Genomic DNA, 13,233 nt, shown 5'->3' with positions numbered 1-13,233 from the left:
TTTTTAAAACATATGCATTTCCAGTTCCTCTTTTGTTCTGTTATTAAAAGCAGCATTTGCACCAATCACAGGGGATGCCTCCGCCCGCCGAGTCTCCGAGGCCCGCATAGCTCCACACGCTTCTACTATCTCTCACGCGAACCCATCGCTCAAACAACAAACAACCTGACAGGACACATCCTGAGCAAATATCATAATGCGGCTCAAATCAGTTTGTTCACATATTTTTATTGCAGGAGGAGTAAACAGTCAGATCCAACACTCTTCATTTCAAAGCAAAAGTATCAGTTTGAATTTAGCTAATTGTAATATTTAGGTTGAACACTGTATGCAAAGTGCTACTAGATGAGAAAGACAGTATTTCACATATTTACAACAATATATTTAACTTAACATTAGGAATTTGCACTATTAAAAATAGAAGACAGATTCAAATTAGTAAAATAAGGGTTGCTCTGACACTACAAAGTACTATTTGGTAAAAAGGAACATTTTCTGCCTTGTTGGCACATTCATCCTGCCACTGAATTCATGCTTTTACTTTTTTTTCCTTCAAATAAACCCTGCAAAAATGGTGGAGATGTGGGCACCTATGCACGTCTATCCAGGCAGGATCTGTCCATCCTTGTTTGAAGAGGTGCTGGTGCATGTGTTTTCACAGTGAGATGGTTTCGCCAAGTTTTGTTTCAGTGCTAGCTTAAGACACATTCCTCCTCCCAATCCTCGATTATTACCGACTGAAACACGCTAGCAGGACAGGCTGGAGAAGATTTATCGCTTTTACGGCTTTTTATTTATCTGGATCAAGTCTGAAACATCAAGGAAAAGTGACAAGGAGGCGTCTGTTCCAGCAGTGAAGTTCACCGGGGCTGGGCTCCACATCTGCAGTCAAAGGCACAAGTACTGGAGCTAAAATTGGCTTGTTTTACTATTATTGTTTTAGCATGGCTTTATATGGACGCCAGATGTCATGATTAGCAGCTTTCTGTCCTGGTTCTTTTTAACCCGTAATTATCTTTTGATGTGAAATCCATTTTACACCATATGAGTCAACAGGCAGGGAAGACAAATGCTCCAAAACTTGTGCTTTTGTCTGATGTCAAGGAGCAAAAGATCAAGAGAGGCCTCTCGTTCCGAAGATGTGGTCAAATTCGGTGAGGATGAGCTCCACTGCCTGGTTTTGGTAAACCATGTTCACTGCCATGTTGCCGTTATCCCGCTCTGGGCGCATCAGCGTCGGCCCGAACACAATGCCGATGTTCTGGGTGGTCATTCTGTTCGTTTCAGATTGCTCCAACACTCTGCGGGAAACGAGAGAGTGGACAGCGCAGGTTAATAACTCCTTAAATATTAAATTTTGCCGACAAAAAGGATTTGGAATCGCTTCGGCTTCTGAATTTTTAGAGACACGTGCTCAGTGATTCTAGGGATGTCATCCATTCCCACCACATTAGCTCAGACTGAAATATCCCAGCAACTAGTGGATGGACTTTACTGACTTTGGTGATCCCTGACATTTCCTTAAAACCAGCATGAGGTTGACATTTGTGGTTTTGAGTGAAAGGTCTCAACCGCTGTTGGATGGAGTAGCACTGAAGTAGCTACACATGGCACAGCTCAGGATGGGCGTGAAACATTTTGGCTGGAGTCATGATCAGATTAAAGTTTAACTAATCATCAAGTGTTATCCTGCTAAAACCCTAAAGTGAGAAAGTGGACGCGGCTATAGCAGCGTTACCACTGCTCTTGTGCTCGTGTTGGCATACATCCATTAGCATTTACTTTCACAGAGTTGCAAGCACAACTGCAGACTCGTGTCAAGTTATAGAGCAAGCATAGAGACCACAACTAACCTTCCCCTAAAGGTTCATGTTTGTGGTCACGATGTGACATCTTTATAATTTTTACTTAACTCAGGAAGTCAGCTACAAGAATCAACTTGTATATCCATCTGTCACATCTTGCTTTTGCATCTATTTTCACGTACATGCATCTGGGTTTTATAACGTGGATCTGTGCACAAAAGTGTTCTAAATCCGCTGCTTGCATCCACCTATGCTAGCGTATGTGTGTGTTACAGTGTGTGTGTGTGATTAGGGGGGGAACTAAGGAATGGTTAAAGCCACAGCATGAGGCATTCTTCTAAAAATGCCATTCCCACCAAGCCACAGAAGCAGCCAGCAATTGCTCAAAACTTCCACATTAAAAAGAGAGGAGGAAAAAAGGGAGAGAGGAGAGGGAAGAGGGAAAAAAAGAAGCGAGCGAGGAAGAGGGAGAAGAGAGAGAACGAGAGAGAGGTTCCAGTGGTGGCGGCGGTGGTGTTGGTATGCCTTCCAGCAGACGAACCACAAGGCTCCCATGGGACCTTCGAGGCAAGTAGGAGAGCGAGGGGGGGGAGGGAAGAGCGAGCAGGAAGAGGGAGAACAAGGAGAAAGGGATCAAAAGAGGAGGACATAAGGAGGAAGAGGAAAGGGAGAGTGAAAAGAGAGAAAAGAGGGACAAAGAGGAAGTCAGGAAAGGTGGGTAGCGTGCCAGGAAAAGAGGAGGCGAGGGACCTGATTAAGGAGCGAGATAATAAATGAGAAACAGAGAAAGGAATGACAGCGGAGAGAAAATGAGAGAAAGACACAGAGTTGACAAATTCATGGGGCCCACCACACCCTGGCACAAATATCGTCCTCAGAACACGAACACTCACCCCTGGAGTGGAAGGAAAAACCATAGGCGGTAAAAAACACACATTTTATGTACTGTAAAAGGAACTGGCTCGCAGAACATTGTACACCATTCATCTTCCTCCAGCCTTTTCATCTTCACAGGGACCCAAAGTTAACAACAGTGTGATCCCGGTTCAGCGCTGGCATACTTTGAGAGCTGTGGCCAAAGAATCCCCGACAGAAATTTCGGAGACCAACGAGGGAAGTGCCCCCTCTTGTGGTCAGGTTTTAAAAGAAAAGGAAGATATTTTCCTTTCCTACCAGGGCATCTGGTTCATTCATTTGTCCCTAAATGCCTCGAGGAAATACCCAACATTATGAACTCTACCCATTTAAGGGCACTGGAACCATTACAGGCAATAAAAACAGGCACAGACTAAAAAAAAAAACACGAAGACATCAGTAGAATAAACACTAGACGTGGGTTATTCTCACCGTTTGAGGTGGCGGCACATGAACTGTAGCGTGTCGTGGTTTGGAGGAGGCATGTTGAGCACCAGACACTTCAAGCGATCGATTTTGTCCATATAGTCTGACATTTCTGCAACACAGAGCAAGATATGCATCAGATCAGGCCAAGTGTCATCATGCATTTTATTAGCATTTTTAGACACATCCCCCAACTGATATCATATTACGAGCATCCGCTATCTAATCGGATACACTTTATCTGCAGATCAATCCATGTGCCCACAGTCTACAAAAAGTGTCCAATGCATCGATGACAAAATGCATTTTTAAAATATTTTCCTGATCTTTAATATGCTAATGTTCTACTAAGAGGAATTACTGTAAGATGCCAGATTGTCTGCCTGCCTGTCTTTAAGCATAAGTAGAAGATAATGAGATAAAGTGCCATATCATGTAAGCGCAGGAAATCTGAACATAAGTAAAGGAAACGCAACTCTCACTGTCAGCAAATTCTCACAAAAGATAACAAATAAAGTGAAACTAATAATAAGTGTTTGCTGGAGTCGATGCAAAAAACTATTTAAGAGTCATTCTGACACATCACTGGCCTTTTTTAATTGAATATTTGTGGCTTTTTAAGATTCACATTTTAAGGAGGGAAAAAATGTAGTGCATGTGAAAGTAAATTGTAAAATTGTTGATCGTTTTACGGCGTCTGTGACAAGTTTCCAGTTCAACTCAAACAGAGCTTCACAAAAATGCCTTTCAACACAGCTGTGTGAGAAAGTTTGAGGACGTAAAATGTAAAGATTTTTATTTATTTACACATACAGTGGGGCAAAAAAGTATTTAGTCAGCCACCGATTGTGCAAGTTCCCCCATCTAAAATGATGACAGAGGTCAGTAATTTGCACCAGAGGTACACTTCAACTGTGAGAGACAGAATGTGAAAAAAAAAAAATCCATGAATCCACATGGTAGGATTTGTAAAGAATTTATTCGTAAATCAGGGTGGAAAATAAGTATTTGGTCAATAACAAAAATACAACTCAATACTTTGTAACATAACCTTTGTTGGCAATAACAGAGGTCAAAGGTTTACTATAGGTCTTTACCAGGTTTGCACACACAGTAGCTGGTATTTTGGCCCATTCCTCCATGCAGGTCTTCTCGAGAGCAGTGATGTTTTGGGGCTGTCGCCGAGCAACACGGACTTTCAACTCCCGCCACAGATTTTCTATGGGGTTGAGGTCTGGAGACTGGCTAGGCCACTCCAGGACTTTCAAATGCTTCTTACGGAGCCACTCCTTTGTTGCCCGGGCGGTGTGTTTTGGATCATTGTCATGTTGGAAGACCCAGCCTCGTTTCATCTTCAAAGTTCTCACTGATGGAAGGAGGTTCTGGCTCAAAATCTCACGATACATGGCCCCATTCATTCTGTCCTTAACACGGATCAGTCGTCCTGTCCCCTTGGCAGAAAAACAGCCCCATAGCATGATGTTTCCACCCCCATGCTTCACAGTAGGTATGGTGTTCTTGGGATGCAACTCAGTATTCTTCTTCCTCCAAACACGACGAGTTGAGTTTATACCAAAAAGTTCTACTTTGGTTTCATCTGACCACATGACATTCTCCCAATCCTCTGCTGTATCATCCATGTGCTCTCTGGCAAACTTCAGACGGGCCTGGACATGCACTGGCTTCAGCAGCGGAACACGTCTGGCACTGCGGGATTTGATTCCCTGCTGTTGTAGTGTGTTACTGATGGTGACCTTTGTTACTTTGGTCCCAGCTCTCTGCAGGTCATTCACCAGGTCCCCCCGTGTGGTTCTGGGATCTTTGCTCACCGTTCTCATGATCATTTTGACCCCACGGGATGAGATCTTGCGTGGAGCCCCAGCTCGAGGGAGATTACCAGTGGTCTTGTATGTCTTCCATTTTCTGATGATTGCTCCCACAGTTGATTTTTTCACACCAAGCTGCTTGCCTATTGTAGATTCACTCTTCCCAGTCTGGTGCAGGTCTACAATACTTTTCCTGGTGTCCTTCGAAAGCTCTTTGGTCTTGGCCATGGCGGAGTTTGGAGTCTGACTGTTTGAGGCTGTGGACCGGTGTCTTTTATACAGATGATGAGTTCAAACAGGTGCCATTCATACAGGTAACGAGTGGGGGACAGAAAAGCTTCTTACAGAAGACGTTACAGGTCTGTGAGAGCCAGAGATTTTCCTTGTTTGAGGTGACCAAATACTTATTTTCCACCCTGATTTACAAATAAATTCTTTACAAATCCTACCATGTGGATTCATGGATTTTTTTTTTCACATTCTGTCTCTCACAGTTGAAGTGTACCTCTGGTGCAAATTACTGACCTCTGTCATCATTTTAAGTGGGGGAACTTGCACAATCGGTGGCTGACTAAATACTTTTTTGCCCCACTGTATGTGTGTGTTTACGCAAATGCTGCATCAGTATAACGATATAACATTTTCTAAACATGGAAAGGGAGTCGAGTGAAGTGTGAAAACAAAGTGAAAACGATTTAAGATTCTAACCAAGCCTACGCTGGTTTTGACTCAGTAAGACCACAGTCGTGTTGTGTGTATTCAAAATACTACAACAGAGGAAAATAATATGTGAAATTAAAAAGTGGGCGTCCTGGTGGTCTAGACGTTTAAGAAGCTGACTGTGCAGCTGCATCGCCTGGACCATTATTACCAAGTAAAAGGCACGAAATGACAAATATCTTCCTGAGCCTAAATATATCTCACCTCAAACACGAAGCACATTAAAAATTGACTTCATGCGCACGAGGCAAAAGGTTATGAGAATCTATTTGAGTTATTTTCAAGATGGGGGTGGGCGATTCATTTTCCCAACGGAAACAGGGACTGTGGTGGAGGGCAGTCCCAGTTTTCCGGTCGTGTGGGAAAATTAACTTCACACTCCTAATCTAGAATATTTATACAGATTACAAAATAAACAGTCCGGGGCTGAAACTGGTTACTCACTGACTGTCTCCACAATGTCGGTGAAGAAGCCGTACGGCACGAGGGGCTCGGGAAGCTCGCGAAAGAAGAGTTTCAAAGCTCCCGTGATGACATGTATGTCCTCCCACTCGCTCTCGTCCAAATTCAACTTCTCCTCTGAGACAGAGAGGGAGAGGAGGAGGATGAGGAGAGATTCAGCCAGACGGGGTCAGGGGAAGTGAAGGAAAGGCGAGAGGGATACGACATACAGAGACAAAGAGTTTAAATTTAGAGTCACAATTGTCACAGGATTGGCTGACATAAGCAAAGTGTAAATTCACTTCAGCACTGAGGCGTAACATGAAGGCTTGTAGCTGCAGGAGGGAGATAGAGATGCTCTGTAAAAGTAACAAGCACAAACACACTGGCGCACAAGTACACACACACTTTAAAGGATAAAGCACACTTGTTTTTTAGACACAAGCCAGACTAATGCTTCTCATGTTGGATTATAAGAGGCACTGAAACGAATTTGAGGCTGATATTGATATACGGCAGTCAACAAATCTCTATTTTCTTATGATGTGAAACATCAGAGATGTTGCTGGGGGAGTAGAGCGCTTCACGAGCAGCTGATTCTCTGTTTCAGCCACTTGGTGGCAGCCACGGACTGTGTGAGAAGCCGCTGTACAACCTGCTGCACATTATTACATCAGAAAACTTGAAGCACAAAAGCCTAAGGGACACACATACATTAAGCAAATGGTAACACACACATCCACACAAAAAAGAGAAAAGTTTGCTGCCCGTCTGCGCCTCGGCTCGGCGCTTCAGTCTGTGGGTGAGTATTTTTGGGAGGTTCTGACTGAGGTGTTCACATTATGCAACACATAATGCACAAAAACCAAGCAGGCTGAGTAAGATGTGAAAACGGCGGTTTGCCTTGTCTGCCCGAATGTACCTTGTACCAACTCCGCTGGGAACATGTAACGGCCATCGGTAGTCACCGCTCGCTCTGCAAAAACCAACAGTTACTCAGGCAGCTTTTCCCCGTGTCTGTTATCATAAGGATGTCGTGTAGTGTGGGACAGTGACTGATTTCAAACATTATGTTACGCACTCTGAAACAAAACATCATGAGATAAATTTAGTCTTGATTTTAAGCGACTGAAACAGATCATTTCTGCTAAAAAGGAAAAAAAAAAAAACAGGCCAACTTTGATCCTCTCCTAAATTTCTTCATATTCCCCCCCTGTTATTACAGAACAGTTATCGTCAGTAGTTTCCCACCCTCCCCTGCATCCTTACCGTGGTTCACCAGAAAGCGCAGTTTCTGTATCACAGCCAGGTTTCCTGATACTCTGTAGATGCCGTCGGTCTCCAGACCTGCAACACACCAAACAAAGCATGCTAGACAAGGGGATCTCCACCGCTGCCTTAGATAATCAAAGTCAAAATGAAAGTATCACATGACCATGTTTTTTAAGATTCATGAGTGATAGAGATTGTGTCTTCAGTTGTGAGCCGGTCTGAGCTCACTTCATTGTTTTGCTGTTCTTGGCAGCCAAATCTTCTGCAAATCAATAATTCAGTATGCAGAGGTTATGCAGTTTGTTATGTTGCGTAAGTGGAGACGTAAGTAGAGCAGTTTTCAAAACCTTAAAAAAAAAGTCTGATCATGTGCTCATGCAAAAGCATAATCATGGATATGACCAGGCCTATGAATACATTTAAACTTCCTCTTCGCGTTTCACACCATGCTGCTCGATGAAGCAGTTACAAAGGAGTACTAATGCTCTAAGTTTCAGCTTTCCTCACACTGCTTTCAGTATTAGAAGCTGTAAAACAAGCCTGACATTTTAATCTTTCGGACATATTGATTATAAGTATCCTGCGCTGACGCTGCTATTGAGCATTTTTCTTTCTGTAAAACCATCACGTGAAATGGTTAACTGTAGCGTGACCTTTAAATAAGGCACACCGCTTCCCAGTCACTCGCTAACACTTAATGTTTCATGTTGCTGGAACTGACTTCACTCAGTCACATGAAATCTAAATCTGCAGCTGGTTACTGGCTAAAGCTGGCCTGGTGAACGGGATACATTTCTAAGTTAGAAAAATATTTTTGTTATCCAGCAACTTATTTATTCAGATTAAACTATAATCCAAAACCACACATTGCTTTACAATCTGTTTTAAATATGAAGAATCAGTTAATTATGTAACCACTTAAAATAATCATCAACTGGTCCAAGCTTCTCAGATGTGAATAAATTGCTCATTATAATATCTTAGTCATCTCTGACATTCAAATGAATTCATACAGGCTTTGAAAAGTTGGTAAGACGAAGAAAAAGGTGGGTATTTTTCATCCTGCTTTAACTAGTAGTATGGCAACCTGTATACCTAACACTTGGGAAAAGATCAGATGCTCTTAATTTCATTATTATATATGATATGTGCAGAAATTATCAGTAAAGTTTGGCTTACTTTGTCCTAAAGTTTGTTCCATACCCTTAAACATAGTTAAAAGTCTTGATCTGAAAGTATTGCTCCCAAGAGATCTTTATTTATTCATCACAAACTGGTTTTTAAAGCCCTAAAACACACACATTTTCTCCCGTGTCTTAAATATTTATCGCTGCATTGTTTCTTAACAGCCTCTAAACAACTCAATTTTCTCTCATTTAGACCTTTTTCAGGCTGCCAAGCTGTCAAGATCTCTTCTGCGAATCTGAACATTTCGTGTCTGCTTTCTGTCGGGCAATCAGTGACTTTGTGTTTGGTGAGTTCTGCCAAAGAACTGTGAGGACCGTGAGCTCAGAGTTGCTGTCAAACTGCGCTCAAAACAGGGCTGAGGGTGATTTCTCATGTGTTCACTTTGAGTTGGGAATCAAATTAGCAGGAGGTGTGTTTGCAGCGACTGTACCTCTCCTTTCCACAGCTTCAGTACAAAGTCTGACGAAGCGAGGGACGGTGCTTCTCTCCCTCTCACAGAGCATCTCCAGACTGCATCCAAACACCTGATCTGAGGGCCGATGACAGGTGGACACAAACATGCTTTTTATGTCTGTTTAGACGTGTTTCTCAGATGATTGCATGCACATTTTTTTTTCAACCAAGACATGATGTAAGAGCTCCAAGTTAATTTACTGATAAGTTTTCTGTTCACTCTGGGAGAAAACCTTCATGTTTGACTCCGTTCCCACCAGAAAAGTTAACTCAGACTGGATGATGCAATGCAACTCATGCCCTGTGCTGTATACTTGTATACTATCGTTGGACTATAGATAAATGCTGAGACTTCCTGGCTGCCTATCTCTGATGGAATTCAGTTAAAAGGCAACAGTTTCTGCTGTAAGAGCACAGCCGTGTAATATTAATAACTAAGCCAAAGAGAACATGTACTTTGTGATTCACCCTGTATACTGCTGAATAAAGGATACTTGCATTTAAATGGTCTGCGACTTCAAAAAGAAATCTCACCTTTAATGAGCCCTTTCTCCTGCAGGGCCTGTAGAGGAGGTCTCTTTAGGATCAGCTTCTTCAGCCGCGTCTTCACTCTTTTCCTCTCTGTGTTTTCCAGGTTGGACGTCGAGCGAGGGACTGCAGAAGGAGGGAAGCGGGAGGAGGAGGAAGGGAAAGAGAAGGAAGAGGAGGAGGTCAGTGTGGGGCATTCGGCTGTGGGGCAGGAAAGCAGATGAGAGGGGATGGTGGTGAGAATGAAAAGCGGGAGGGCGGGCCGACGGCGGAGGTGGGAGAGGACGGACGAGGGGATTATCTGCCAGGGAGGATGGGTGAAAATGTAAGTGGGCTGGATAGAGGAGAGGATGGAAGACAGGATGGAGGGATGCAAGAAGCCTGTGTGGAAGTTTAGAAAAAACAGCGATGATGATGATGATGGAGAGAAAGGATGTGATTAAAGTGGAGTGGGGGGCAGGGAGGGCTTTTAGATGGTGGCATCAGGGAAAGAAGCGAGGCATCAGGTGAGGATGGCTTACGAGATGGTCGCCTGTCGTCCTCGTCACCGCTTTGGTCCAGCATCTCCACGCTGCCCGCCCTCCTCAGAGAGTACAGAAGGACGTTGTCTAACGGATTCTCACGGTCCTGAAAAGCAGCCAGAGGGAGCAGTGTGTTAATGACATTACAGAGATGCACGTGCAATGTTCCCTCTAAGCTGGGCGCAGGCGCAATTGCGCACTGCTGGCACGGTCTCTGCGCACAGAAAAAAAAATCTAACCTGAATTGAAATTAAAATTAAAATTTCAACAATTCTGTTTTGCAGTGTGAGTCAGTCAGTGACTGGCTGCTCCTGTATGGGATTAGAACGATGCCACATTATCCCATAGTCCAGCCAATGATGCGATTCACATTCGTATATACGCAGCTAATCAACGTGGTTGACAGGCTATGACAGCGTCCTTGTGTGCCGACACCGGTGTTTTAGCTAGCAAAGCGGCGTGGCTGATGTGGAGTGAAGCCACGTTAATGACAACGTGTACAACCATTGGAGATGTGAGCAGGACAGACGGAACAACTGACGGGAAAAGTGTGGACTTTATACCAGTTTTTAAATTGTGTTGATCGGCCACGTAAAACCAGAGTTATGATAAAAATATTTGCAATGTTTGGTTTTCTTCCTGAATACTGTCGTTGTTTATATTTACTGCAGGAAGAAACGGTAAAAACTGCGTTTTATAAGGAAAGCGCTCTCCACCTGTGAGCAAAGACGAAACCAAAACACCCCCACCCTTTCCTACTGGTGGAAAAATGTACCATGTCGACCAATCAAAAAATGATATGGCAACATAGCATTTAGTTTTTTAGGAAGGGGGAAGTTTTAGAAGTGACGGCGGTGTTTTGAGATGTGAGAGATTTGTGACGTTTTACGCAAATATTGTGTAGTTAGTGTGTAGTGTAGTCAATAGTTTTGTTGTGTGTCAGAACAATGAGGCGACTGCTGAATGTTACAGGTGTTACAGCAGTGATACATCTGCTGTTGTCAGGCCTGCAGGTATCAGGCTGTTGTTCTCCTTTATCTCATAGTGGACAAATTATTTTTTGGAGCGGCACAAATAATTTGTGTGGCATCAGATTTGATGCAGAACAGCTGATTGTTCTGTAAATAGTTTGAAATGTTTATTTAAAAAACCGCACTTGGCTGCATTTTTAGGTAAACAGCTGCAAAAAACTTTGTTGTTTGCAAAACTCAGTAACTTTTTTTGAAGAAGTAACTGTATAATTAATTGCCCAACATTCATTATTATATACTGTATTTTGCAGACAGAGAGTTACAGGATTCTCTCCCAGACCACAGACTCATAATACAAGTCAGCGCTTTATAAAAATAAAATAAAATAAAATAAAAGAAGAAAGTTGTGTTTTCAAAATTGGAGTTCAAGTGATTTTTACTTCCAATAGTGTTAACATACTACACAGGTCATGAACAAGATTGCTTTTTAATTTTCATTGTAAGTGGGCTAAAGCAGTTAATTAAAAGTAGTCTAACATAAATGTAAATGCTGTAATTTGATTACTTTAATAAACCATGTAACTTGGATGGATTCGATGCTGGCGTGACCACAGTGCACACGTCTGCTGTTGCTCACAGTGGTCCAAGGGACCACTTGGAGTTTGTGTGTTCGCTCAGACACATGAAAACATTGCACATAGGTGTATTAGCCCACTTAAGTAGGTTTTAGAAAGCTCACGGAAAAATATTTACGCACCGACAAATATAGAACAGATGATTTTACTAAACGCAGAATGGAAAGTTAGTCATTGTTCAAAGGAAACAACTATGTTAGCACACATGAATCATTAAAAAAAAAAAACATTTTTTGCAGAACTTCCCGCAGTGAAGCTTTTCTACAAGACAAAGATTATTTTTAAGTGCTTTACGTAAGTCATAAAAGACCAACATTTAGAAATGGAACAGAAGTATTTAACCTCTTCAGGCATGACTTCTTTCTTGGGATACATTTTCAGTTTCTCCTATTTAAAAGTTTAAAAACTAACCATCATCTTTGAACAACAGGGTTTTTTTCCTTTAAAAACCTTGATGTCCTCATATGAGACAGAGGGTTTATTAAACAGCATAACACAAAACAACACCATTGTTTAATAAAGTAAAAAACACAGGAGGTTATTTAAAATCTTTTACAGAGTTTTACAGGTAAAATTTTCCAAATGCATGAGCAAAGTGAGCAACAGCATGCATATTGTAGCTAAAGGCAAACGACAGACATACTGACAGTAATATTTAAACCCACAGGGTTGTGTTGTCCAGCTGTGTGTGTCTGTGAGTGAATGTGTGTTTCTCACCAGCCTGTCGATGACATTCTGGATGGTGCTGTACCACTCTCTGATCAGCGAGTCCGTCTCTGACTGCAGAAGAAACTCGTTGCCTGTCACAGTCCTCAACTAACAAAACAAAACAAAACATTTGACCCATGTTAACTCCAGACGCACTGTCCCACTCTCCACTGGCTTTCCCACTCATCTGTGTGAATCCACTTTAACAAAAGTTGACATGTAAGTTAATTATTTGGACGTGTTGTAGTAGCTTGACCGTAATGTTATAATTAGCTCATCAGTTTATCAGATTTCTCTTTAAAAATATTTTTACTGCTTCCTCTTCGTCAGAATGGGTCACCGAGCTGGCGAAAGAAAGCTTCCCATTCTCGCTTCCCTCACTGCTGACAGAATAGCCCCAGTGTATATTCCCAGTGTATCAGCGCAAAGGAACATTTTGCTAAGGAAACTGACGTGTTTCGTTTCCAGGATCACAGAAATAAAAAAATTCTTGAGAAAGATTTTAAGAGGATGAAACCACAGGTCTGTCAAAGTTTCTTGCAGGTTTTGCAATCTTTATTTCACTTTTTGGGGGTTTTGTTTCTTACCTTGAAGACGTTCTTCTTGCTGGACAGCTCGTTGGCCCAGTGCAGTTTTGCTCCTCTTAAATCCACACTGCTCTCAGGACGACTGTTTCCCGGTTTCTGCGTATAAGAAACACATTTTTCTTTTACTCTCATGACTCAGTTGCCTGAATTGACCACTTTTTGTTTCTAAAAATTGGATTTTGTTGTGCAGCCTGTATTGCCCAACCTTCACATATAACACCTGTAACTGGTCTGCAT

The 13,233-nt window shown here is 42.4% G+C and overlaps 1 protein-coding gene across 5 annotated transcripts in view; it reads right to left on the bottom strand.

Moving 5' to 3' along the window:
* Positions 1–208: 208 nt before the first annotated feature.
* arhgap9 (Rho GTPase activating protein 9) overlaps positions 209–13,233 on the bottom strand; it is a 45,636-nt gene continuing 32,611 nt past the window's right edge. For 3 of the 5 annotated variants that reach the window (XM_026166780.1, XM_026166782.1, XM_026166781.1), the window contains exons 12-21: positions 12,997–13,092; positions 12,419–12,517; positions 10,096–10,201; positions 9,581–9,700; positions 9,024–9,122; positions 7,403–7,480; positions 7,056–7,109; positions 6,137–6,271; positions 3,153–3,258; positions 209–1,301 (exon numbers count right to left, since the gene is read on the bottom strand). In XM_026166780.1, the coding sequence (XP_026022565.1) occupies positions 1,115–1,301; positions 3,153–3,258; positions 6,137–6,271; positions 7,056–7,109; positions 7,403–7,480; positions 9,024–9,122; positions 9,581–9,700; positions 10,096–10,201; positions 12,419–12,517; positions 12,997–13,092 (1,080 nt within the window). In that variant the 3' untranslated portion in view covers positions 209–1,114. Of the gene's footprint in view, positions 1,302–3,152; positions 3,259–6,136; positions 7,110–7,402; positions 7,481–9,023; positions 9,123–9,580; positions 9,701–10,095; positions 10,202–12,418; positions 12,518–12,996; positions 13,093–13,233 lie in introns of those variants that run through there. The other 2 variants (XM_026166784.1, XM_026166785.1) reach the window with 2 other exon arrangements.

Source organism: Astatotilapia calliptera, chromosome 5, assembly GCF_900246225.1.
Source record: "Astatotilapia calliptera chromosome 5, fAstCal1.2, whole genome shotgun sequence".
Lineage (NCBI taxonomy): Eukaryota > Metazoa > Chordata > Actinopteri > Cichliformes > Cichlidae > Astatotilapia > Astatotilapia calliptera.
This window is presented reverse-complemented; position numbering and strand designations above follow the sequence as displayed.